General features: G+C 42.6%; 1 protein-coding gene across 1 annotated transcript in view; it reads right to left on the bottom strand.

Annotated features, from left to right (window-relative positions):
- Positions 1-25,000, bottom strand: part of LOC110496862 (adhesion G protein-coupled receptor B2) — a 472,722-nt gene that overhangs the window by 199,613 nt on the left and 248,109 nt on the right. The window contains exons 5-7 of the mRNA XM_036953306.1: positions 17,628-17,789; positions 10,248-10,412; positions 9,943-10,107 (exon numbers count right to left, since the gene is read on the bottom strand). Coding sequence (XP_036809201.1) covers positions 9,943-10,107; positions 10,248-10,412; positions 17,628-17,789 — 492 coding nt within the window. The remainder of the gene's footprint in view (positions 1-9,942; positions 10,108-10,247; positions 10,413-17,627; positions 17,790-25,000) is intronic.

Raw genomic sequence — 25,000 nt, 5'->3', positions numbered from 1 at the left:
AGACCAACAACATTGGACACTTTATGGAACACAAACCCTTCACTATCTCATCCTGGAATATCCAAGGCCTGAGGTCATCTCCCTTCGGCCTAAATATCAGGAACCTGGACTTCATCAAAGAAATACAGACATTGTCATTCTACAAAAAACCTGGTATAGAGGAGACGGACCCACTGGTTGCCCTCTAGGTTACAGAGAGCTGGTAATCCCATCCACCAAACTACCAGGTGTGAATCAGAGAAGAGACTCGGGGGGTAATTTGGTATAGAGCAGACCTAACAAATCCTGTTAAATTAATCAATACAGGAACATTTTACTTTTGTCTAAAAATTTAAAAGGAAATGTTCTTAACAGAGAAATATGTCCTCCTGTGTGCTACCTTTACCTTATAATCACAGTCTACTTGAACAGAGCAATACTCAATCATAAGGCATCAGAGCCAAAGGAACTAAATAATATTAAGACATGCTGTAGATGAAAGGAATGCAGTATGTAAACTTACCAAAAAACAATTAGGCAACAACAAATTCAATCACTTTCACATATTCACCCTGCACATCCTAATTTACAAACAAACAAACCAAAACAAAGTATCTTCCTTGACAAAATAGTGAAGGTGTGAACCTGGCAGTGTAACATCTAAACCTCTCAGCTTCCCTATCAAATCTAAATATCTCAGACAGAAACCCGAAGAAAAAAACAACAATGACAAATGGTTTGATGAAGAATGCAAATTCCTAAGAAAGAAATTGAGAAACCTGTCCAACTCAGAAAACCTTCACTATCGTGGATCATTAAAACAATACAGACATACACTACGGAAGAAGAAGGAACAGCACGTCAGAAATCAGTTCAATGTAAATGAAGAATCCATAGACTCTAAGCACTTCTGGGAAAATTGGAAGTAAAAAAAACCCACGAAGAATGATCTATCCAAAATGGAGATATATGGGTAAACCGCTTCTCCAATCGTTCTGAACCTATAACAAAGAACAAACAGCAAAGACATGATCAAATACAAACCTTAGAATCAACTATTAAAGACTACCAGAACCCACTGGATTCTCCAATTACATTGAATGAACTACAGGACAAAATACAAACCCTCCATCCCAAAAAGGCCTGTGGTGTTGATGGCATCCTCAATGAAATGACAAAATATACAGACCACAAATTCCAATTGGCTATACTTAAACTCTTTAACATCATTCTCAGCTCTGGCATATTCCCCAATATTTGGAACCAAGGACTGATCACCCCAATCCACAAAAGTGGAGACAAATTTGATCCCAATAACTACCGTGGGATATGCGTCAACAGCAACCTTAGGAAAATCCTCTGCATTATCATTAACAGCAGATTTGTACATTTCCTCGGTGAAAACAATGTACTGAGAAAATGTCAAATTGGCTTTTTACCAAATTACCGTACAAAAACACATATTCACCCTGCACATCCTAATTTACAAACAAACAAACCAAAACAAAGTATTTTCATACTTTGCTGATTTCAAAAAAGCCTTTGACTCAATTTGGCATGAGGGTTTGCTATACAAATTGAGGGAAAGTGGTGTTGGGGGAAAGAATATACAGTGCCTTGCGAAAGTATTCGGCCCCCTTGAACTTTGCGACCTTTTGACACATTTCAGGCTTCAAACATAAAGATATAAAACTGTATTTTTTTGTGAAGAATCAACAACAAGTGGGACACAATCATGAAGTGGAACGACATTTATTGGATATCTCAAACTTTTTTAACAAATCAAAAAATTGAAAAATTGGGCGTGCAAAATTATTCAGCCCCCTTAAGTTAATACTTTGTAGCGCCACCTTTTGCTGCGATTACAGCTGTAAGTCGCTTGGGGTATGTCTCTATCAGTTTTGCACATCGAGAGACTGAAATTTTTTCCCATTCCTCCTTGCAAAACAACTCGAGCTCAGTGAGGTTGGATGGAGAGCATTTGTGAACAGCAGTTTTCAGTTCTTTCCACAGATTCTCGATTGGATTCAGGTCTGGACTTTGACTTGGCCATTCTAACACCTGGATATGTTTATTTTTGAACCATTCCATTGTAGATTTTGCTTTATGTTTTGGATCATTGTCTTGTTGGAAGACAAATCTCCGTCCCAGTCTCAGGTCTTTTGCAGACTCCATCAGGTTTTCTTCCAGAATGGTCCTGTATTTGGCTCCATCCATCTTCCCATCAATTTTAACCATCTTCCCTGTCCCTGCTGAAGAAAAGCAGGCCCAAACCATGATGCTGCCACCACCATGTTTGACAGTGGGGATGGTGTGTTCAGCTGTGTTGCTTTTACGCCAAACATAACGTTTTGCATTGTTGCCAAAAAGTTCAATTTTGGTTTCATCTGACCAGAGCATCTTCTTCCATGTTTGGTCTGTCTCCCAGGTGGCTTGTGGCAAACTTTAAACAACACTTTTTATGGATATCTTTAAGAAATGGCTTTCTTCTTGCCACTCTTCCATAAAGGCCAGATTTGTGCAATATACGACTGATTGTTGTCCTATGGACAGAGTCTCCCACCTCAGCTGTAGATCTCTGCAGTTCATCCAGAGTGATCATGGGCCTCTTGGCTGCATCTCTGATCAGTCTTCTCCTTGTATGAGCTGAAAGTTTAGAGGGACGGCCAGGTCTTGGTAGATTTGCAGTGGTCTGATACTCCTTCCATTTCAATATTATCGCTTGCACAGTGCTCCTTGGGATGTTTGAAGCTTGGGAAATCTTTTTGTATCCAAATCCGGCTTTAAACTTCTTCACAACAGTATCTCGGACCTGCCTGGTGTGTTCCTTGTTCTTCATGATGCTCTCTGCGCTTTTAACGGACCTCTGAGACTATCACAGTGCAGGTGCATTTATACGAAGACTTGATTACACACAGGTGGATTGTATTTATCATCATTAGTCATTTAGGTCAAAATTGGATCATTCAGAGATCCTCACTGAACTTCTGGAGAGAGTTTGCTGCACTGAAAGTAAAGGGGCTGAATAATTTTGCACGCCCAATTTTTCAGTTTTTGATTTGTTAAAAAAGTTTGAAATATCCAATAAATGTCGTTCCACTTCATGATTGTGTCCCACTTGTTGTTGATTCTTCACAAAAAAATACAGTTTTATATCTTTATGTTTGAAGCCTGAAATGTGGCAAAAGGTCGCAAAGTTCAAGGGGGCCGAATACTTTCGCAAGGCACTGTACAACATTATAAAATCCATGTACACAAACAACAAGTATGCAGTTAAAACACACATTTCTTCCCACCGGGCTGAGGGGTGAGACAGAGATGCAGCTTAAGCCCCGCCCTCTCTCTTCAACATCTATATCAGAATTGACACGGGCACTAGAAAAGTCTGCAGCACCTGGCCTCACCCTACTAGAATCTGAAGTCAAATGTCTAGTGTTTGCTGATGATCTGGTGCTTCTGTCCCCAACTAAGGAAGGCCTACAGCAACACCTAGATCTTCTGCACAGATTCTGCCAGACCTGGGCCCTGAGAATAAATCTCAGTAAGACCAAAATAAGGGTGTTCCAAAAAAAGGTCTAATCGAAAGGACCACAAATAGGACCACAAATACAAATTCCAATGACCTGGAGCAAACAAAAAACTATACATACCTCGGCCTAAACATCAGCGACACCGGTAACTTCCACAAAACTGGGAACGATCTGAGTGACAAGGCAAGAAGGGCTTCTGTGCCATCAAAGAAACCATAATATTCAACATACCAATTAGGATCTTGCAAAAAATACTTGAATCAGTTATAGAACCCATTGCCCATTATGGTTGTGAGGTCTGGGGTCCACTCACCAATCAAGAATTCACAAAATGGGACGAACACCAAATTGAGACTCTGCGTGCAGAATTCTGCAAAAATATACTCAGTGTACAATGTAAAACGCCAAATATAGCATGCAGCGCAGAATTAGGCCTAAACCCGCTCTGCTCACAAACACAAACAGACCCCACAGAGCGCTAGCACAGCAATACAATGAGACCAACATAATCATGAGAAAACAGAAAGATAATTACTTGACACATAAAATAATTAATAGCAAACAAGAATGCTATTTGGCCCTAAACAGAGAGTACACAGTGGCAGAATACCTGACCACTGTGACTAACTCAAACTTAAGGAAAGCTTTGACTATGTACAGACTCAGTGAGCATTGCCTTGCTATTGAGAAAGGCTGCTGTAGGCAGACCTGGCTTTTAAGAGAAGTAACAGCCCACAAAATGAGGTGGAAACTGAGATGCACTTCCTAACCTCCTGCCCAATCAATGTATGACCATATTAGAGACACAAGCTTCCCTCAGATTACACAGATCCAAAAATAACTTGAAAACAAACCCCATTTGATAAACTCTCATATCCACTGGGCTCTGTGGGGTGTGTTTGTGTTTGTGAACAGAGCCCCAGGACCAGCTTGCTTAGGGGACTCTTCTCCAGGTTCATCTCTCTGTAGAGGATGGCTTAGAAATTTAAGGTTTGGGAATTGCTTCCTTTTAGGTGGTTGTAGAATTTAACGTCTCTTTTCTGGATTTTGATCATTAGCGGGTATCGGCCTAATTATGTTCTGCATGCATTATTTGGTGTTCTACGTTGTACAAGGAGGATATTTTTGCAGAATTCTGCATGCAATCTCAACTTGTCTCAACTCAGTGGCCCTACCCATGTGAACAGAGATTGGTTGTGAACTATGAAGTATGCCCTTCTCACCCTACTACATAAGCCCTTTACGAAAATTTAACATTTGTATTCCCGAGGATGTGAGGATGACAGTCCACACGTTAAAAGGGCTAATATAAAACTACAGAACTAAGCCAACTTCAGCGTGATGGCAACTTGGTATGAACTTTGAACTCTTACTCACTAAAGAAGTGATACCTCATAGACGATGAGTTAGCAGCAGTAGCTATAAACGCAGGGTAGGAAAGGACGGACAAAGTATCTATTCTAACACATGATGACGGTACTACAGCGTATCCATCTACCACAAGACATATACTTCAAAGGAAAAGGGAAAAATCTGTTGGGCAACACGGCCTTCCATCTACGACCAACCTATTGAAGCATAGCTCAGAGTAAATATTTCTTGCATTTTCCTTTTCCAAATGTGCGGTTATTTAGAATGCATAAGATTCTGTATTTACGATAGCATAGCTTTACAAGGTCCGAGGTCTTCCCGCGCTTTTATTCAAATCCCAACCACCATTCTTTGTGTAACCAGCCGTCATATGGGTTCCATCCGCTAGGGACGTTTTCTTCTATGACATCTGTGTGATTGTTTAGGTATTAGTAAATAAATAACTAAACCAAATGTTGTATTGCTGATTCAACTTTTTTGCCAGGGTTCAGAAAGATAAGCAAGAGTTTACGATGTTCAGATGAGACTGAATAAGGTGATGATTAATAATGGACTGCTATTGACGTAAAATATGACCAGGTTTCTTCATTCTACCCCCTCCTTTTTCGAACATTCTGTTAAAAATCGCGCAACATTTCAGCGTCCTGCTACTCATGCCAGGAATATAGTATATGCATATGATTAGTATGTGTGGATAGAAAACACTCTGAAGTTTCTACAACTGGTTAAATCATGGCTGTGACTATAACAGAGCGTGTGTTTCATCGAAAAGCGCAAGAAAAAGTGGTCACTGAAAGCTGAAAAAAGTATCCATGCGCCAATTTCATGTATTGTTTAAAGGACACCAAATTTAATATGGACACGGATGCAATTCCTACAGCTTCCACACGATGTCGCCAAAAACGTCATTTTCATTGACAAAAATCCTTTGAGACATGACCAATAGATCCGTCATTCCATCCAGCCTACAACAATCGATTTTGAAAGATTGAAAAATGGACATTGTTTTCTTGAGTAGCTGCTATTGAATACAGATCGCCCAGTGATCAATTTGATCGCTTATTAATGTTAACAAATACCTAAAGTTGGGTTACAAAAGTAGGTTGAAGTGTTTTGTCAAAGAATATAGGCAACTTATATAATTTTTAAAAATGACGTTGCGTGTTGGAAGAGAGCTTTTTTCCTGAACTAGACAGGCTATACAAATGGATATTTTGGGCATACATGGACGGATTTAATCGGGAAAAATACCAATTTGTGATGTTTATGGGACATATAGGAGTGCCAACAAAGAATATCATCAAAGGTAATGAATGTTTTATATTTTATTTCTGCGTTTTTGTGTAGCGCCGGCTACGCTAATTCTTTTGTTTACGTCCCCTTCAGGTATATTGGGGTGTTGCATGCTATCAGATAATAGCTTCTCATGCAATTGCCGAAAAGCATTTTAAAAATCTGACTTGTTGGCTAGATTCACAACGAGTGTAGCTTTAATTCAATACCCTGCATGTGTATTTTAATGAACGTTTGAGTTTTAACGAGTACATTTAGCATTTAGCGTAGCGCATTTGTATTTTCAGGTGCCTACTTGAGACGTCTGCGTCTCAAGTAGAATCAAGAGGTTAAGACTTTATTCGGAAGATAACAGCTCTATAAACATTATTTCGTGGTGCCCTGACTTTCTAGTTAATTACATTTACCTGATTAGTTTAATCAGGTAATATTAATTACATAGAAATTATTTTATAGAATATCTCTTAATCCGGCATATCAAAGACACAACAACTGTATGTTTGTTTATTCCAGGTGTAACTCCTGTTGTTGTTTGTGTCGCACTGCTTTGCTTTATCTTGGCCAGGTCACAGTTGTAAATGAGAACTTGTTCTCAACTTGTCTAATAAAGGTGAAATAAAACAAAAAATAAAAAGTGAGTGCTAATTTAGTTCAGTTACCTTCACTTTCATGGGTACAGTAACAATGGTTAACATTGTGAAGCAAGTGGGGACAACAGACTGGGATAGGGAGAGATTCAATATGTCTGTAAACAGTTCAGCTAGCTGGTCTGCAAATGCTATGAGGATGCGGCTAAGGATGCCATCTGGGCCGGCAGCCATCAGAGGGTTAAGGAGCTTAACTTCTCTAGGGTAGGGGGCAGCATTCGGAATTTTGGATGAAAAGCATGCCCAAATTATACTGCCTGCTACTCGGGCCCTGAGGATATGACATGCATAGAACTGGTAGATTTGGATGGAAAGCACTCTAAAGTTTCCAAAACTGTTATAATAGTCTCTGTGAGTATAACAGAACTGATTTGGCAGGCGAAAACCTGAGAAAAATCCATTCAGGAAGTAGTTTTTTTTTTGGTTTTGTATTTTTTTATTCAATGCCATCAAAGTATCCATTGACTTAGGATTCAAATTGTAGTTCTTATGTCTTCCACTAGATGTCAACAGTCTTTAGAAATTGTTTCAGGCTTGTATTCTGATAAATGAAGGGTTAAGACCAGTCTGAATGAGTGGACCCTGACGTGTCACAGAGCTTTTTCATGCTCAATCCCGAGAGAGTGCCTTTCTGGTTTACCTTTTATATTGACAACGTTATTGTCCGGTTGAAATATTATAGATAATTTAGGCTATAAACAACCTGAGGATTGAATATAAACATTGTTTGAAATGTTTCTATGAACTTTACGGATACAATTTGTATTTTTCGTCTGCCTGTTTTGACTGCGTTTGAGCCTGTGGATTACTGAAGAAAACGCGCAAACAAAACAGAGGTTTTTGGATATAAAGAGACATTATCGAACCAAGGGAACATTTATTGAGTAAATGAATGTCTTCTGAGTGCAGCCATATGAAAATCATCAAAGGTAAGGGATTCATTTTTTCTCTATTTCTGACTTGTGTAACTCTTCTACTTGTCAGGCTACTGTTTGTAATGATTTGTCTGCTGGGCTATGTTCTCAAATTATCGTAAGGTATGCATTTGCTGTAAAACATTTTTAAAAACTGACACGTGGTTGGATTCACAAGAAGTTAATCTTTGTTTTGTTTTCTGAATTTTTATAATGAGTATTTCTCTATTTGAATTTGGCACTCTGCAATCTCACTGGATGTTGGCCAGGTGGGACGCTAGCATCCCACATACCCTAGAGAGGTTAAAAGGCTTATTCACGTTGGTCACGGAGAGCTCACAAGTCACATGAGCGATGCCGTATCGGTGGCACTGTATTTTCCTTGAAGCGGGCAAAGAAGTTGTTTTGCTTGTCCGGGAGCAAGACTTCGGTGTCCGCGATGTGGCTGGTTTTCCATTTATAATTCGTAATTAGTCCCTGCCACATACGTTTCATGTTGGAGCTGTTGAATTGCGACTCAACTTTGTCCCTGTACTGACGTTTTGCCTTTTTGATTGCCTTACAAAGGGCATTAGTGGACTGTTATTACTTGACCATATTCCCAGTCACCTTGCCATGGTTAAATGAGGTGGTTCGCACTTTTAGTTTGCTCCCATCTATCCACGGTTTTTGGTTTGGATATGCTTTAATTGTCACAGTGGGAACAACATGCCCTATATACTTCCTGATGGACTCAGTCACCGTGTCAGTGTATATATCTATATGTCAACATATCCCGGTCTGCATGTTCAAAACATTCTTGAAGCACGGATTCCAATTGGTCAGACCAGCATTGAACAGTCCTTACCACGGATACTTCATGTTTGAGTTCATGCCTAAAGGGAAGGGAGGAGCATGATGGAGGGGCGATCTGATTTGCTGAAGGGAGGGCAGGAAGGGCCTTGCTGCCGTCCTGGAAGGGAGAGTACTACAGGCAATGTGTTGATAAAACTTCGGTAACGTTTTCCTCAGATATGCTGAGAATAACAGGTCCAATTCAGGGAAGTTGGATTTCTGATCAAAATGCTGGTGAGGTACCGCTGCTCTAACATCCCAAAGTTATTTCTGGGTGTATATAATACTACAAAGGACGTTCTGAGTTAATATTGTAAGAAACAACAACAACAAAAATAATAATAATGTGAAGTTGCTTAGGCGCAATGAACAGAGCGACCATGTCTATATGCGCCATATTGTCCATTATAGGGACAGTGGAGAGAAAAAGATAAAGGGGATGAGAGAGAAAGGGAGATAGGGAGGAGGGAGGGAAAGTGTGAGAGAAAGGGAGATAGGAAGGAGGGAGGGAAAGTGAGAGAGAAAGGGAGATAGGAAGGAGGGAGGGAAAGTGAGAGAGAAAGGGAGATAGGAAGGAGGGAGGGAAAGTGAGAGAGAAAGGGAGATAGGAAGGAGGGAGGGAAAGTGAGAGAGAAAGGGAGATGGGAAAGTGAGAGAGAAAGGGAGATAGGAAGGAGGGAGGGAAAGTGAGAGAGAAAGGGAGATGGGAAAGAGAGAGAGAGAGAGAGAGAGGGAGCAAGCAAATGGATAGACAGAGACAGACACAGAGAGAGAGAGAGAGAGAGAGAGAGAGAGAGAGAGAGAGAGAGGGAGCAAGCAAATGGATAGACAGAGACAGACAGACAGAGAGAGAGAGAGAGAGAGCGAGAGAGAGAGAGAGAGAGAGAGAGAAAGAAAGAGAGGGAGCAAGCAAATGGATAGACAGAGACAGACAGAGAGAGAGAGAGAGAGAGAGAGAGAGAGAGAGAGAGAAAGCTAGAAAGCGAGAGAGAGATTAGATGAGGAGAGAAGACAATAGACTGTTCTATTGTGCTGTGTTCAACACAGGCAATCATACTCTCTCGCTGTGATGCAGTTTGACTGACACATGAAGAATCTCAATTATAGTCAATTCCCTAATTTCCACAGTCGTTACAGACACAATCATACTACAACAATACTTAACTCACACACACATAGCTAGAAGCACACTCCTACACACTCAATAACAGAGTTAATTAAACAAATACACCATAACATGTTTCAACAAAACCAACCTAATTTAGTAAATAATCACATGGACACACACACACACACACACACAATCACACACACACACACACACACACACACACACACACACACACACACACACACACACACACACACACTGACCGGGGCACTTCTTGTCATTGCAGGAACGGACCTCCTCTCCGGAGCCGTCACAGGGGTAACCCTGTATCCCTGTCCCCTCACACATCCGGAAGCGACGCTGCCACCCTGAGTCACACGTCTTACTGCACAGACTCCAGTGGTTCCAGCTGCCCCAGTTACCCCCACCTGAAGAGAGAGGGGGGAGATAGGAGGAGACATATATTCATGGATATCATGACGTAACATACACACATATTGTATATATATGTTTTGATGCTGTGAATATGGCTGTCTGCTCTCTATGTTTGTGTATATCTTTGTCTTACCACCGCAGGATGGGTTGGTACACTCCCTGGTCTCCTGGTGTGGTCCCTTACACTCTGCCCAGACGTGCACCGATGCACTACACCTCCTCTGTCTCTGCTGGCTCCCTGTGGAACAGGTTGCACTGCACCTAGACCACGGAGCCCAGTCCAACCACTGGCCCTCCACTAGAGAGGGAGAGAGAGAGAGAGAGAGAGAGAGAGAGAGGAAGGGAGGGAGGGAGGGAGAGAGGGAGGGAGAGAGAGAGAGAGAGAGAGAGAGAGAGAGAGGGGGGGAGGGAGGGAGGGAGGGAGGGAGGGAGGGAGGGAGGGAGGGAGGGAGGGAGGGAGGGAGGGAGGGAGGGAGGGAGGGAGGGAGGGAGGGAGGGAGGGAGGGAGGGATGTTAAATTATAGCATTGAAAGGGGGGAGAGCGAGAGAGAGAGAGAGAGAGAGAGAGAGAAAGAGAGAGAGAGAGAGAGAGAGAGAGAGAGAGAAAGTCTCTTGTATAAACAGAATTCCAGACCTAGCTGCTTCAACAAACTAGCAAATAAATCCAAACAACTCCAGATTTCCAACACTCTTCGTTATGGAACCAATCAGAGTTCCAGCCAGACATGAAAGTGCAAAAGTGCCCACTTTTCCGAAGTACTTTTGCATGGTTGTGCACTTCTATCTGGGTCCTGGTTTTGTTTGGGGGGGGGGGGGGGGGGGGGGTTGGATTTCCCGCCATAATGCAGTGAGATTTGAAGAGGATTGTGTTCTTCAACCAATTCCATCTGGAGTTTTGGTCGAGGACTTGTGAGGAAAGACTAAATCAAAGAGGAGAACAGTCTTTTAATCAAATTAAAGTAGTGCCAGTCAGACGGCAGCGGATGAATACGGAATACTGAGCAGTCGCACCAAAGCCTGATAACATACACCCACTCCGTAACCAAAGCCTCCACTTCTCGCTTTGATGAATAATCGAGTGGAAAATTACACCGTTGGCAGCTATCCAATATTTACATTTTAAATATATAATATATACAAAAACAAGATAGACATAAACACATATAGAGATATACAGATATACTGTACAGTACATAGATATATTTGACAAGTACATTAAAGTAATGCAGTTTGCTCCTACATATAAGACTCCAGTGATTTCCATCTCTTCCACTATTTAGCCAAGTCTGTGTATGTGTGTGTGTGTGTGTGTGTACACCTGTGTATGTGTGTGTGTGTGTGTGTGTGTGTGTGTGTGTGTGTGTGTGTACACCTGTGTATGTGTGTGTGTACACCTGTGTGTGTGTGTGTGTGTGTGTGTATACCTGTGTATGTGTGTGTGTGTACACCTGTGTATGTGTGTGTGTGTACACCTGTGTGTGTGTGTGTGTGTACACCTGTGTATGTGTGTGTGTGTACACCTCTGTATGTGTGTGTGTGTACACCTCTGTATGTGTGTGTGTGTACACCTGTGTATGTGTGTGTGTGTGTACACCTGTGTTTGCACGTGTTTGATGACTGTCCTCCGTAACAGAGTGATGTCTTTGTTTGCATCTTGTCATTCAGATGTACGTTGATGCATTAAGACACATGTCACAGGATCTAATGCATCACCTACAGTGATGATTTGGTCTCTCCTGTTCATTCATACCACATCATTTTAACATCAGTTTAGCATTTCCCCACCTGACAGATGACATCGTGGAAGCCAGTGCCACTGAGGGAAGGGTGCATGTGTGTTAGTGTGTGTGTGCGTGCGTTCATGTGCGCGAGCGTATTATAACTGCGTAGAAGGGTAAACAAATAAACATTGGTGGATAAGGCTATGAGGTTAAGAACGAACCCATTTGGAAGGTTGGCATGATAACGGCCATTTAAGGATTTCAACCATGACACCAGGATTTAAATGCCATTGGATCTTTAGTATCCAAATCCAGAATCTCAGTTTACTGTACCATCTAATAGTGCAACACCATCTGCAGTGTTCGCTGGACTTTTAAGATCAGAGAGAAGAGTCCTCCCTATTGAATAACAACAACATCTGATGTACAAGAACACATATTCCACTATATCAACTGCACGTTCAACTGCACAGCCATTAAAATGAAGCAGTTGTCCAAGGTCTGAACGGTTGGTTAAGAGAGTGATGACTGTGTTAAGGGAGGGACGACTGTGTTACGGCTAGACCCCTCTTCTGATGCACACTTCAGAGACTTAGAATACAGAGCTCTGTCACATGAAGTAAATATGATGAATGCCTATAGCGTTTTGTGTATTGCCAGAGTGTGTGTGTGTGTGTGTGTGTGTGTGTGTGTGTGTGTGTGTGTGTGTGTGTGTGTACGTGAGTGTGTGTGTGTAGGGTAAATACAGTCGTGAGCGATGTATTTTGTCAGAGTGAGCAGCCATCAACATGGGCCAGGTGGAACCATCATCATCACTTAAACAAGTTAGAGGAAGAGTTAGAGGAAGAGAGAGTGAGAGAGAGTGAGAGAGAGAGTGAGAGAGAGAGAGTGAGAGAGAAAGAGAGAGAGGGAGAGAGAGAGAGAGAGAGAGAGAGAGAGAGAGAGGGAGAGAGAGAGAGGGAGAGAGAGAGAGTGCGAGACTGAGTGAGAGAGAGTAGAAGTGAGAGCAGCTGGGATTGACGCTATGTGCCTAGAAAATACAACTGTGGCATGATATACAGCTGAGCTCTGGGTGAGCCAGTGTGTGTGTGTGTGTGTGTGTGTGTGTGTGTGTGTGTGTGTGTGTGTGTGTGTGTGTGTGTAATAGAGAGACAGACAAAGAGATGTGCAGTATTTAGGGCATCAAAATGGGCTTGTTACACTAAGAATAACGACAACACAACATTTTCCTGGTATTAGACAGAGCTACATATGAAATCACACACATATAAATGTGGGTACACACATGTGGAAGATTTAAAATTGTGCGCACAACGAAAACAAGGACCTAGAACCATGCATACATGCAAGCATGTATCATACAGCTTCACACATACACACACACACTATCAAAGAGCCACATCCTCTACGCATGGATAGTCACAGGGTCTGGACAGTCACAGGGTCTGGACAGTCACAGGGTCTGGACAGTCACAGGCCCTGGACAGTCACAGGGTCTGGACAGTCACAGGGCCTGGACAGTCACAGGGTCTGGACAGTCACAGGGTCTGGACAGTCACAGGGTCTGGACAGTCACAGGGTCTGGACAGTCACAGGGCCTGGACAGTCACAGGGTCTGGACAGTCACAGGGTCTGGACAGTCACAGGGTCTGGACAGTCACAGGGCCTGGACAGTCACAGGGTCTGGACAGTCACAGGGTCTGGACAGTCACAGGGCCTGGACAGTCACAGAGTCTGGACAGTCACAGGGTCTGGACAGTCACAGGGCCTGGACAGTCACAGGGTCTGTGATGGGATTCATCATCTCAAATGTCCATTGCCTAAGAACTTCCATAAGCTCTGTGAGTCTCACTGTCACAAACTCCCTCCTCTCTCAGTGTCTCTCTCCCACTCTCTCTCTCCCACTCTCTCTCTCCCACTCTCTCCCTCCCACTCTCTCTTTCCCACTCTCTCCCACTCTCTCTCTCCCACTCTCTCTCCCACTCTCTCTCTCCCACTCTCTCTTTCCCACTCTCTCTCTTTCCCACTCTCTCTTTCCCACTCTCTCTCTCCCACTCTCTCTCTCCCACTCTCTCTCTCTCCCACTCTCTCTCTCCCACTCTCTCTCTCCCACTCTCTCTTTCCCACTCTCTCTTTCCCACTCTCTCTCGCTCTTTTCCTCCCTCTCACTCTGACTGTCTCTCTTTCTCTCTCTCTTCCTCCCCCTCTCCAACAGCATGTTAAAACAGCCAATCAGGCGTGCTACAGTCGATTAAGACTTCTATTTCCTTCTTCCTGTCTTCCTCCTCTCCTCCAGATATCCCCTCCCAATTCCTGTCTGTCTGTCTGAATGTATTATTTCATTATTAACTGTGCATAAACATTAACTTTATTAGGATTTTATTAGCATTTTTGGCAGCCTAGAGGTTAAGAGCATTGGATCAATAACTGAAAGGTTGATGGTTCAAATCCCAGAGTCGACCACATTATATTTTTTGTCGATGTGCCCTTGAGCAAGGCAGTTAAAACATATGTGGTCGACTCTGGAATTCGAACCACCGACCTTTTGGTTACTGATATAATGTGGTCAATAACAGTGTCGCTAAATGGCTCAAATATAAATGTAAAAGTAGTAAGACAGACTGTAATCAGCCAGCTAATAACACATTGACAGTAGACTGTAGCCAACCAATAACACAGAGACAGTAGACTGTAGCCAACCAATAACACAAAGACTGTAGACTGTAGCCAGCCAATGACACAGAGACAGTAGACTGTAACCAACCAATAACACAGATACAGTAGACTGTAGCTAGCCAATAACATGGAGACAGTAGACTGCCAGCCAATAACACAGAGACAGTAGACTGTAGCCAGCCAATAACACAGAGACAGTAGACTGTAGCTAGCCAATAACACAGATACAGTAGACTGTAGCTAGCCAATAACACAGAGACAGTAGACTGTAACCAGCCAATAACACAGAGACTGCCAGGCAATAACACAGAGACAGTAGACTGTAGCTAGCCAATAACACAGAGACAGTAGACTGCCAGCCAATAACACAGAGACAGTAGACTGTAGCCAGACAATAACACAGAGACAGTAGACTGTAGCCAGCCAATAACACAGAGACAGTAGACTGTAGCCAGCCAATAACACAGAGACAGTAGACTGTAGCCAGCCAATAACACAGAGACAGTAGATTGTAGCCAGACAATAACACAGAGACAGTAGACTGTAGCTAGCCAATAACACAGAGACAGTAGACTGTAGCCAACCAATAACACAGAGACAGTAGACTGTAACCAATAACACAGAGACAGTAGACTGTAACCAACAACACAGAGACAGTGGACTGTAGCCAATAACACAGCGACAGTAGACTGTAACCAATAACACAGAGACAGTAGACTGTAACCAATATCACAGAGACAGTAGACTGTAGCTAGCCAATAACACAGAGACAGTAGACTGTAGCCAACCAATAACACAGAGACAGTAGACTGTAGCCAGCCAATAACACAGAGACAGTAGACTGTAGCCAGCCAATAACACAGAGACAGTAGACTGTAACCAGCCAATAACACAGAGACAGTAGACTGTAACCAACCAATAACACAGAGACAGTAGACTGTAGCCAGCCAATAACACAGAGACAGTAGACTGTAACCAACCAATAACACAGACAGTATACTGTACCAGCCAATAACACAGAGACAGTAGACTGTAACCAACCAATAACACAGAGACAGTAGACTGTAACCAACCAATAACACAGAGACAGTAGACTGTAGCCAGCCAATAACACAGAGACAGTAGACTGTAGCCAGCCAATAACACAGAGACAGTAGACTGTAACCAACCAATAACACAGACAGTAGACTGTAACCAACCAATAACACAGAGACAGTAGACTGTAACCAGCCAATAACACAGAGACAGTAGACTGTAGCTAGCCAATAACACAGAGACAGTAGACTGTAACCAGCCAATAACACAGAGACAGTAGACTGTAACCCATAACACAGAGACTGCCAGGCAATAACACAGAGACAGTAGACTGCCAGCCAATAACACAGACCAACAAGGAATTTCAACATATGAATGTACATGGGACGCAATGGCATGATTGTCCAATGGTTACATGCTAGACAGATACAACATCTGTTCTGTGACAGGCTGCAATCACTGTCAATCAAAGCTTGCCCTGCCCATTATTCTGAGTGTCCGCCAAAGATCCTCAATGACTTTGATTGGCCCACCCCATTCCTCTTCAATGGAGTTCTAATGACAGCTCTACACCAAACGGCTCGGCACCAAATTGGAATAGAGCCATCCAGTGCACTTGACAATGAGATTGGAATGCAGCCACACAATGATTAATCACTCCTCCTGACAAGGTAATAGGTAATATCAAAGAGACAGAGGCTGGACCACAGCAATCAAACACTGTAGAAACCCAAAAGAGAGGGAAATTATGAAAAAAAGAAATGAAAAGGAAAGAAATAAAGAACAAAAAAATAAATTAAGACTGAAAGAACGAAATGGAAGATAGAACGGATGAAAAAACGAGAAAACAAACCTAGCCAGAGGAGTAGAAAACACTGTAAAGCAACAACTTTACTGTCTCTCCATCTGTGCTGAAACTCAGCTTTCTATTATGGATCTAAGAGATGAGCAGAGATTTATAAAGAGTACTGTAGTAAAATGGAGATGTCAGCCTGATCGTATTGAACAAGACAGGACAGGACATATGGGGACTGAGTGAGTAATATGACAGTGTAGAAACTAAGTAGTGACACATAGATATAGGATAACAGAGTTAGAAAGGGATGTGGAGAATGATGCGAAAAGAGGATATCAAGAGAAAGACAGAGGAACAGAGACAACGACAGAGAGAGAGAAAGAGGTGCATGACATATTATGTAGATGATATATGGTAGGCAGAGAGAGAGGGAGAAAGAGGAGAGAGAGTGAGAGCGAGAGAGAGCGAGAGAGAGAGAGAGGGAGAGAGAGAGAGGGAGAGAGAGAGAGAGAAGGAGAGAGAGAGAAACAGATAGATGGAGTATATACCGTGTGTATAAGAGATGGTACTGAATGAGACAATACTATGTTGCTGAGTTTGGTCTGTGTCTCAGGCCCTTCACAGAAGGAGAGGCAGAGGGACAGACTGACCAATGGACAGAGAGATAGACAGACATATATATAGATAGAGGTGTATATGTACAGTACCAGTCAAAAGTTTGAACACACCTACTCATTCAATGTTTTTTCTTTATTTTTACTATTTTCTACATTGTAGAATAATAGTGAAGACATCAACACTATGAAATAACACATATGGAATCACGCAGTAACCAAAAAAGTGTTAAACAATCTGTATATATTTTATATTTGAGATTCTTCAAAGTAGCCACCCTTTGCCTTGATGACAGCTTTGTACACTCTTGGCATTCTCTCAACCAGCTTCACCTGGAAGGATTTTTCAACAATCTTGAAGGAGTTCCCACATATGCTGAGCACTTGTTGGCTGCTTTTCCTTCACTCTGCGGTCCAACTCATCCCAAACCATCTCAATTGGGTTCAGGTAATGTGATTGTGGAGACCAGGTCATCTGATGCAGAACTCCATCACTCTCCTTCTTGGTCAAATAGCCCTTACACAGCCTGGAGGCCCTTACACAGCCTGGAGGTTTTGATGTTTTTACTATTATTCTACAATATAAAAAAATACAAAAAATAAAGAAAATCCCTTGAATGAGTAGGTGTGTCCAAACTTTTGACTGGTACTGTATATGAGATGGTACTAACCGGGACACACTGCTATGTTGCAGAGTTTGGTCTGTTTCTCAGGCCCTCCACAGAGCTTGGCCTCTCCTCCGCTCACACAGTTCCTGGTTCGGGTCCTGGAGCCCCGCCCACACGTGACAGAACAAAGGCTCCATGACGACCACTCCTCCCACAGCCCATGGACTGCAACACCCAGAGACAGACAGGCACACACAGCCAATGGGTATGAGAGAATGAGAGCTAGGAGGTGTGTGGATTTGCATGTTATAGCTAATGAGGACAGAGAATGAATGAGGAGGAGGGTCCCACACCCTGTTACAACCATTAGGGTTAGAGAATGTGAGCTTGGAGGCGGGATCATAACTCCTGTCAGCAAAGGGGTTAGAGGATGAGACAAAAAGTGAGTAAATGAACACTAGCACAACTCTCAAAAGAACCAACAGTACCGCAGATGGCACAGAGGTAAGATGTGGCCCTCGCCACCTCTCCATATCGTTCAAACAAGGAAAGAACACGCTCCAAGCTACCCAAAACCTTAAGCTCCACCTGCAGCTGTTACGAAGGACTGGGCCGCGCTCAGAAGGTCACAACGTTGAAGTACGTTCCCGAGAAATGGATTTATACACAGTGAGTATGACATGATCATAAAGTACATTCCAAATTGATTAAAACATACTATACTTTTGGTCAATAAAATGTCATGTTGAGGGCACAGCATTATCAGATTCTGATCAGCAATATGGTTAAACATTCATCAACTTGCTCATTCAAATGATGTGATGCCTTCTATTTCATATATGTTAATGAACATATTGAAAGAACCTGGGACAGTATTCATAAAGCCTCTCAGAGTTGCCAGGTCGCAGTTGTAATTGAGAACTTGTTCTCAGCTAACCTACCTGGTTAAATAAAGGTGAAATATTTTTTTTAAAGTATAGGTGCTGATCTAGGATCAGTTTAGCCTTTTAAACTTAATGAATACGGCAGCAAAACTGATCCTATAGAATACGGCGGCCTGGTTTTTGAGAGGAAGCTCTCTTGTTCTTACCGCTCTAAGTAGAAGTTGCTTATGGGCACAGGTCTAGGATCAGTTAACTGTTCCAAATTAAACTTGTTTACCAAAAGGGTTTACCAAGAGGGACCTAAGATCAGTGTCTTGGAGCAAAGTCCTCCTCCGTGCAATAGAGTTGTATAGAGGGCTCATCTTTGAAATCTACTAAAATGGGAAAGTGAGTCCTTTATCCAACTCTATGAATAGGACTGGCAGTTAGTCGTGGGACAGTGTTGAGTTATGGCATGCTGGGGGTGAAGTGTTGAGGAACCAGAGCAGCACAATGCGGAGAAACACAACACGCCAGCGTACGCAATACACTGCAAACCAGTAAGACAAATACAACAATACAACACCACATGCCCACAGGTAATAGACATACTGTGTATGTCCACAGAACCAGACACATACAGATCACTATAACCAGACTAGTCGTAAGAAAGGAGGAAAACGTACATAGCTGGAGAGAAGAGGAGTGAGGGATGGAAAGATAGGGAGAAGATAGGGAGAAGATAGGAAGACGATAGGGAGAAGATAGGGAGAAGATAGGGAGAAGATAGGTGAGACGCACAGGGAAAATACATGGATTTTGGAAGTATGAACGGACAATCTTATGGCAGTATGAGATTTGAAGACACAAAGGCAGAGGTGAAGGAAAATAGAAAATGCATTCTAATGAGTCAGAGATTTTGAAGGTGTGCACAGTTTGAACACTTTGGGGAATATTGAATGAGAGAGATGGAAAGAGTGAGACATGTTTTTTAAATACATTAATAGAGGGAGAAAAGGCTGACGGGAGGGGTGTTGAAAGACAATGTGAGATATATGAGATATATGAGGAATGAGAAAAAAATAATATGATTAAAGAAGAATTAGAAAGAGATGAGAGAGAGAGAGAGAGAGAGATGGGGAGAGACAAGAATATCTGCCTGGTCTGCTTAGCCATGAAAAGAAAAACAACCAGTTGGTTTTAAGCATCCTCTGAGAGCAAAACTTAAGGTACATTGTTAATACAATCACTGATTCTTTATGTAATCAACTAACTCCATCCTGAGAATATTGAGCTGCTAATGTAAGCACAGACGACAGGAAACGTCTCCATCCAAACGGTTCACTAGAGGGCCCTTAAAAAGCAGCTGGATACTTGTTAAACATTGTCTATTCATCTACAAGGAATCGGGCTCAGATTCACTGGCAACATCTTGAATGGAGAGTAGTTAGAATCCAATTAATTACTAGAGCTAAAGCGATCTATTTCACACCAATAAAGCATCCTTACACTCTTAGAAAAAAGGTTTCAAAAGGGAACATTGGCTGTTCCATGTAAACCCCACTGATTTTTGTTTTTTAATTATATATATATTTTTAGGGGGTAGACCAGCTTTAATATTGCAGATAGATTGTAGCTTTAATCAATGTATTTGTCTGCATCATTTCCAAACCCTCATACATTTTGGGGCTAAATATAAATATTGATATGTACAGTTGAAGTCAGAAGTTTACATCGAAGCCATATACATTTAAACTCAGTTTTTCACATTTAATCCTAGTAAGAATTATCTGTTTTAGGTCAGTTAGGATCACCACTTTATTTTAAGAATGTGAAATGTCAAAATAATAGTAGAGAAAATGATTTATTTCAGGAGGACAGGACAGGACAGGCGGGAGACTCCGGCAGCGCAGGACAGGCGGGAGACTCCGGCAGCGCAGGACAGGCGGGAGACTCCGGCAGCGCCGGAGAGGAGGGAGGCTCGGGCCGCGCTGGACAGGCGGGAGCACCTGTAGGGATGAGACGGAGAGACAGCCTGGTGCGGGGAGCTGCCACCGGAGGGCTGGTGCGTGGAGGTGGTACCGGATAGACCGGACCGTGCAGGCGCACTGGAGCTCTTGAGCACCGAGCCTGCCCAACCTTACCTGGTTGAATGCTCCCGGTCGCCCTGCCAGTGCGGCGAGGTGGAATAGCCCGCACTGGGCTATGCAGCCGAACCGGGGACACCGTGCGCAAGGCTGGTGCCATGTAAGCCGGCCCAAGGAGACGCACTGGAGACCAGATGCGTAGAGCCGGCTTCATGGCACTTGGCTTGATGCTCACTCTAGCCCGGCCGATACGTGGAGCTGGTATGTACCGCACCGGGCTATGCACCCGCACTGGGGATACCGTGCACTTCACAGCTTAACACGGTGCCTGCCTGGTCTCTCTCGCCTTCCGGTAAGCACACGAAGTTGGCTCAGGTCTCCTACCTGGCTTCGCCATACTTCCTGTGTGCCTCCGCCCAATACATTTTTGGGGCTGCCTCTCGGGCTTCCTTGCCAGCTGTGTTCGCTTCGCCAACCTCATTCTGCTGTAACCTTCCTCGCACTGCTCCATCGAATCCCAGGCGGGCTCCGGCACTCTCCTTGGGTCGACCGCCCACCTGTCTATCTCCTCCCAAGTTGTGTAGTCCAGATTCTGCTCCCATGTCCCGAAATCCTGACATCGCTGTTGCTGTTGCCCGTTACCACGCCACTTGGTCCTGTTGTGGTGTGTGATTCTGTCACGGCTTTCTTCTGTTGAAGGAGAGGCGGACCAAAACGCAGCGTGGTTATTGTGATACATCTTTAATGAAGATGATAAATGAACAATATACAAAACAAGAAATGTGAAAAAAAACGAAAACAGCCCAACCTGGTGTAACAAACACAAAGACAGGAACAATCACCCACAAAACTCAACACAAAACAGGGTACCTAAATATGGCTCCCAATCAGAGACAATGACTAACACCTGCCTCTGATTGAGAACCATATCAGGCCCAAACACAGAAACAGACAAACAAGACATCCAACATAGAATACCCACTCAGATCACACCCTGACCAAACAAAACATAGAACATACAAAGCAAACTATGGTCAGGGTGTGACACCACCCCCGTGCTTCACGGTTGGGATGGTGTTCTTTGGCTTGCAAGCCTTCCCCTTTTTCCTCCAAACATAACGATGGTCATTACGGCCAAACTGTTCTATTTTTGTTTCATCAGACCAGAGGACATTTCTCCAAAAAGTAGGATCTTTGTCCCCATGTGCAGTTGCAAACCGTAGTCTGGCTTTTTTATGGCAGATTTGGAGCAGTGTCTTCTTCCTTGCTGAGCGGCCTTTCAGGTTATGTCAATATAGGACTCGTTTTACTGTGGATATAGACACTTTTGTACCTGTTTCCTCCAGATCTTCACAATGTCCTTTGCTGTTGTTCTGGGATTGATTTGCACTTTTCACATCAAAGTACGTTCATCTCTAGGAGACAGAATGCATCTCCTACCTGAGCGGTACGACGGCTGCGTGGTCCCATGGTGTTTATACTTGCATACTATTGTTTGTACAGATGAACATAGTACCTTCAGGCATTTGGAAATTGCTCCCAAGGATGAACCAGACTTGTGGAGGTCTACAATTTTTTTTCGGATGTCTTGGCTGATTTCTTTTGATTTTCCCATGATGTCAAGCAAAGAGGCACTGAGTTTGAAGGTAAATACATCCACCGGTACACCTCCAATTGACTCAAATGATGTCAGAGGTTTCTAAAGCCATGACATCATTTCTGGAATTTTCCAAGCTGTTTAAAGGCACAGTCAACTTTGTGTATGTAAACTTCTGACCCACTTGAATTGTGATACAGTGATTTATAAGTGAAATAATCTGTCTGTTAACAATTGTTGGAACATGACTTGTGTTATGCACGAAGTAGATGTCCTAACCGACTTGCCAAAACTATAGTTTGTTAAGAAGACATTTGTGGAGTGATTGAAAACTAGTTTTAAAAACTGTACCTAAGTGTATGTAAACTTCCGACTTCAACTGTATATATAGATATACACATACCTATATATATATATATATATATATATATATATATATATATATATATATATATATATCAATGTACATACATATAAATACATATACATACAAATACACATACAGACATGCATATATACAGTGGGGCGAACAAGTATTTGATACACTGCCGATTTTACAGGTTTAACTACTTATAAAGCATGTCTGTAATTTTTATCATATTTGTACTTTAACTGTGGGAGACGGAATCTAAAACAAGAATACAGAAAATAACATTGTATGATTTTTAAGTAATTAATTTTCATTTTGTTGCATGACATAAGTATTTGATACATCAGAAAAGCAGAACTTAATATTTGGTACAGAAACCTTTGTTTGCAATTACAGAGATCATACATTTCCTGTAGTTCTTGACCAGGTTTGCACACATTGCAGCAGGGATTTTGGCCCACTCCTCCATACAGACCTTCTCCAGATCCTTCAGATTTTGGGGCTGTCGCTGGGCAATACGGTTCAGGTGTGGAGACTGGCTAGGCCACTCCAGGGCCTTGAGATGCTTCTTACGGAGCCACTCCTTAGTTGCCCTGGCTGTGTGTTTTGGGTCGTTGTCATGCTGGAAGACCCAGCAATGACCCATCTTCAATGCTCTTATTGAGGGAAGGTTGTTGGCCAAGATCTGGCGATACATGGCCCCATCCATCCTCCCCTCAATACGGTGCAGTCGTCCTGTCCCCTTTGCAGAAAATCATCCCCAAAGAATGATGTTTCCACCACCATGCTTCACGGTTGGGATGGTGTTCTTGGAGTTGTACTCATCCTTCTTCTTCCTCCAAACACAGCGAGTGGAGTTTAGACCAAAAAGCTCTGTTTTTGTCTCATCAGACCACACGACCTTCTCCCATTCCTCCTCTGGATCATCCAGATGGTCATTGGCAAACTTCAGACGGGCCTGGACATGCGCTAGCTTGAGCAGGGGGACCTTGCGTGCGCTGCAGGATTTTAATCCATGACGGCGTAGTGTGTTACTAATGGTTTTCTTTGAGACTGTGATCCCAGCTCTCTTCAGGTCATTGACCAGGTCCTGCTGTGTAGTTCTGGGCTGATCCCTCACCTTCCTCATGATCATTGATGCCCCTCGAGGTGAGATCTTGTATGGAGCCCCAGACCGAGCGTGATTGACTGTCATCTTGAACTTCTTCCATTTTCTAATAATTGCGCCAACAGTTGTTTCCTTCTCACCAAGCTGCTTGCCTATTGTCCTGTAGCCCATCCCATCCCAGCCTTTTGCAGGTCTACAATTGAATCCCTGATGTCCTTACACAGCTCTCTGGTCTTGGCCATTGTGGAGAGGTTGGAGTCTGTTTGAGTGAGTGTGTGGACTTTACATGGACTTTATATTTGCCAATTGGATCCTGTTTCAGTAATAATGAAATCAGACATTCTTGTTGAGTGTCCGATAATCGAACATTTATATAGGAGTGGTTAAAACATGCTAATAACAGTCCTCTGAGTCTATCAAAAAAGGTTTGGTATACCTCAACTGGTATGCCATCCAGCCCTGGCGTTTTCCCGAATTTAAAGGCTTTAATTGCATCAAGAAGTTCCTCCTCTGTAATTTGGCCTTCACATGAGTCATTCTGCACTGCTGTTAATTGTACATTATTAATAGGAAAAAAATCCATACAATTAGCTTTGGTTAGTGGAGATGGAGGAGACTGAAACGAAAACATATGCTTAAAGTCCTTTACTTTCTCTTTCAAAATATAGTTTGGGGACTCCATCATTTGTAACAAGTTTCGGTAAATCATTTTTGGTCACATTTCTATGTTGAAGATTAAAACAGAATTTCGCTTTATTTTATAATATATTACAGTGGATTTTTCTTAAATATGTTCCTCCATTTATTTTTTTGTTTCCTATAACTTATTCTGTGCCTTTATGGTACAGTTTTTATTGCGATCTATCTGTTCTGTTAGTCCTTCAATTCCCTTCGTTAATATGGACTCTTATGATCTAAATTGTTTTTGTTTAAGTTATGAGTACTGAAAGGGTTTCACATGAAACCAAAAAGGGTTCCACCTGGAAACAAAAGGTTTCTTCAAAGGGTTATCCTATGGGGAAAGTAAAAAAAAAAAACGTTTTAGGTTCTAGATAGCACCTTTTTTTCTAAGAGTGTAGGTAGAATAGAGGGGATTGGAGGTAAGAATTACAGGAAAGAGACAGGAAAGAGAGAGAAAGACAGAGGCAGAGAAATGAAGGAGAGCGATAAGACTGGTGCATTATAAACTGAACAGACAGAAAGGGGCATCCAAGTTCTGTCAGACTGATAGATCACCAAACATCTGTAGAGGATGGATGTCATTGTTGGGTAAATGAGTAGGTGATAAAAACACAGTGAGATACAGTGCCTTCAGAAAGTATTTACACCCCTTGACTTGTTCTACATTTTGTTGTGTTACAGCTTGAATTTAAAAATGATTACATTTAGATTGTATGTCACTGGCCTAAAC

This window comes from Oncorhynchus mykiss, chromosome 18, assembly GCF_013265735.2.
Source record: "Oncorhynchus mykiss isolate Arlee chromosome 18, USDA_OmykA_1.1, whole genome shotgun sequence".
Taxonomy (NCBI): Eukaryota; Metazoa; Chordata; class Actinopteri; order Salmoniformes; family Salmonidae; genus Oncorhynchus; species Oncorhynchus mykiss.
Note: the sequence above shows the minus strand (reverse complement) of the source record. Positions and strands in the feature narration are given on the sequence as shown.